General features: G+C 40.6%; 1 protein-coding gene across 1 annotated transcript; it reads right to left on the minus strand.

Moving 5' to 3' along the window:
- Positions 1–1,218: 1,218 nt before the first annotated feature.
- On the minus strand, positions 1,219–2,710 carry LOC124700593 (probable indole-3-pyruvate monooxygenase YUCCA10). Its single transcript, XM_047232688.1, has 4 exons — positions 2,069–2,710; positions 1,713–1,946; positions 1,497–1,619; positions 1,219–1,398 (listed from the first exon to the last, which is right to left on the minus strand). Exons 1-4 carry the CDS (start codon positions 2,678–2,680, stop codon positions 1,219–1,221), a joined length of 1,149 nt encoding a protein of 382 aa, XP_047088644.1. The 5' UTR covers positions 2,681–2,710.
- Between the last annotated feature and the right edge of the window lie 521 nt (positions 2,711–3,231).

Below are 3,231 nucleotides of genomic sequence, written 5' to 3' on the forward strand. Positions count from 1 at the left end.
TAACTGAACTTGAACTGGTTCTTCTGTTGACATGACAACAGAAATTCAGAGATTCGGAGGACGTCGTCATGGCGGAGGTTTCCTTTCAGAAATTCACGATTGAGAGAGGATCCTGCCATGGTTGGGCACACATCCCAGCTCCTGAGTTGCACAACATTCATCCGCTGAGCACACCACACTAATCTGCAATATTGTCTAAAGGATTTCAGAGTCGATCCAGTAATACATGGCTAGTTAGTGAAACTCCTTTGCCACAACAGCAGCGGCAAGCAGGAGCTTGCCAACGAAATGTGTGTGTGTGTGTGTGTGTGTGAGGGGGGGGGGGGGGGGGGGGGAGGGCAAAGTGCTAATTTTTTTCTCATGTAAGTCTTGGAAAAAAATCCTTCAGTAATTCACAAAAATCAGTTTGCCTCCATATGTGAGGAAATCAAATCAGATCTGTAATCGTCTCTCAGTACTTGTCGATAGTATACAGGAGGCCAGGAGCAGATCTTACTCCCTAGCTCCTTAGCATATATGAGACTTGACATAAAGGTGTCCCAAAGATATCAACAACCACAATTTCTTTTTGGGGGAATCGGCAACAAACACACCTGGCCTTCTTTAAGTACATATAGAAACTGATTTTTGTGATGTCAAATTTCAGTTCTCCACGATCTAGCTTTGCATTGGTGGGCATGACATATTGAAGAGATGTAGTCATCTTCAAGAGTTAGTTATTTTGTACAACAACTATTTATTCTAGGACCTAATTTTTTTTTTTTTTTTGGGTAGAAGCTTCAAACACTGGATTTTACGGTTCCCACAACAAACAACCCTTGTGCTTTCATGCAGTACATAGTGTCACCCTAAGACTAGTGAATAGCAGTATAGTACCCGAAATGGATTCTAGTGAAAAATACGGTTGCTTTGAGGCTGATGTGATTACCTGTTGGGGATAAACATGGCACCGAAATTTTTATATAGAAACCACATTACTGATCACATGAATTTTGCATATATAAATTCAAGTAAGTAGTACACACGGTTCACAACCATAATTTCAACAAAAGTTATGAAGCTCATTTACACAAATGAGTATTGAACTAGAATACCCTTGTCGATAATATTCAAGAGCAGAACTTACTCCTAGAACATATGTGCCTTGGCATGAAGATGTTTTAGAGGCATAATAATAGTCTAATGCCCTTGCCTATTAAACTACATATAAAAGATAATTTAGCCGCGCACACAGCCTATCACAGATTTAATGTCATCAGCGATATTCTTAGCATCCGCAGCAATACCAGCCAATCCTCTCCTTGCCAACCCAACACAGTAAAGTCTATTTTCACCTTTCCAATGATTAGGATATTCTTTGGTTGGCAGTCCATTGTCATTTAACATGCTCTCCCCATTCTGCGCCAAAAAATATCATATTGCCCTGTTAGGAGATTTGACAATTGTTGCACCAATATGAATATGACTTAGGCAAATTCAAAAATCAGTCTTAGTACCTTGAGCCACATATTTGTTGTGCTTTTGTATCCAGTTGCAAACACAATTGCGTTAAATGGGATTTCATCCCCAGATTGAAATTTTACTATATTGCCCATGATCTTGCTAATGCTTCCTTGAACCTATAAGATCGTAGAGTAAATATTATTAAATTGCCATAGTAAATCAACATATGGTACATATAAGGTGTATATCATGTCGCTGGATATAATTACTTGGATGATGCCTCTTTTTATTAACCCAACAGTGCCAACATCAATCACAGCGGATCGACCGGTTTTTGCTTTGAGGGTCATTGGACCCATTTTTGGCATTCTGATGCCATGCCTTGATAGGTCCCCAAATATGAATTTTGTCACCATAACAAGGAGATTATCCACTAGATTCAGGGGAAGATAGTGGGCTAGTGTCATTCCCAAGCGAATTAGTTCCTTTGTCATTACATGAATCTGTAGCCACAAAATGGGTCACACATCTATTACAACATGCTAGAAATCAAGTATCATTCTAGTAGTAATAATAATAAGAATTTGTTTCCCAATGACCAAATAAAATTATGTAGTGCACATACCGGGCTTCGTATAACAATCGAAGCATTGGCACCATGGTTCGCAAGGTCGTAAGCGATTTCCATCCCAGAGTTGCCAGATCCAATGACCAACACGCTCTTACCAGAGAAGCTCTTGCCTGACTTGTATCTTGACGAGTGGATGGCCTCACCCGAAAAACTGTGAAGTCCATGGATCTCTGGAATATTCTCTGCACTATTCTCACCACTTGCCACAACAAGAAATTTTGCAATAAAATTTACTGTTGTGCCCTCCGCAATGTCACAAGCCACGATGGACCAACACTTCTTATCATTGTCATATGTGGATGATTCAACACTAGTGAGATACTTTGGTTGAATATCAAAGCGCTCCATATAGTCATCCAAGTACTTGACAAACAGGGATTTTGGTATGTATGTTGGCGCACTAGCTGGGTATGACATGTGTGGTAACTCACAGAACTCCTTTGCAAGATGCAGCTTCAAGCGGTCATATGCGCGTTTGCGCCAAAGAGACGCGCTGCAGTCCTCACGCTCGACAATGACGTAAGGAATGGAGAATTGGGTAAGGCACGCTGCTGTTGCGAGGCCTGCTGGACCAGCACCAACAATCAGCACGACGACATTCTCCATTCCGAAGACAAGATTTGATGAAGTTGTGGGATAGGTTGTGGTGGTAGGCTATGAGACTTAGAACAAGAAGAGATATTTGTTTGCTTGTTGGCCGGATGAATCTTTGGAAGAGATATATAGATGCATACAAGGTATATGTATATGCTTGTAAATTTTCGTACCTGTTCTGTTTTGTGACTAGGTTCAGATCAAGGAACGCAGAAAAAGGTAAAAAATAATTGACGCATATTACCTACTCTATCCACTTCCTCTAGAAATTGGAATGTGATAAATGTCATTTTTGTTGTGAAGTCAACATGGTACGGCATAGGTAGGAAACATAATCTTGATCGCTTACAGTTTTTTTTTTTTGAAATGTACACCATACCTCTGTATAGTTGATTTGTGTTTCCTTGCTTGTCTATCGTCATCAATGAAAAGGGAAGAGATAAAGGCTTACATGGCCGGGGTAGCCCAACACCGCAGCCCATTGATGACCCACAAGTATAGGGGGTGTATCGTAGTATTTTCGATAAATAAGAGTGTCGAACCCAACGAGGAGCAGAAGGTGT

This window comes from Lolium rigidum, chromosome 3 (genome assembly GCF_022539505.1).
Source record: "Lolium rigidum isolate FL_2022 chromosome 3, APGP_CSIRO_Lrig_0.1, whole genome shotgun sequence".
In the NCBI taxonomy this organism is placed as follows: Eukaryota; Viridiplantae; Streptophyta; class Magnoliopsida; order Poales; family Poaceae; genus Lolium; species Lolium rigidum.

Excerpts from the sequence above, each read along its gene's own strand:
- LOC124700593 (XM_047232688.1), bottom strand. The coding sequence starts at position 2,680 with ATGGAGAATGTCGTCGTGCTGATTGTTGGTGCTGGTCCAGCAGGCCTC. Across the intron at positions 1,947-2,068 it reads CGATTGTTATACGAAGCCCG|ATTCATGTAATGACAAAGGA; the intron begins GTATGTGCACTA and ends TTGTGGCTACAG. Across the intron at positions 1,620-1,712 it reads TAAAAAGAGGCATCATCCAA|GTTCAAGGAAGCATTAGCAA; the intron begins GTAATTATATCC and ends ACGATCTTATAG.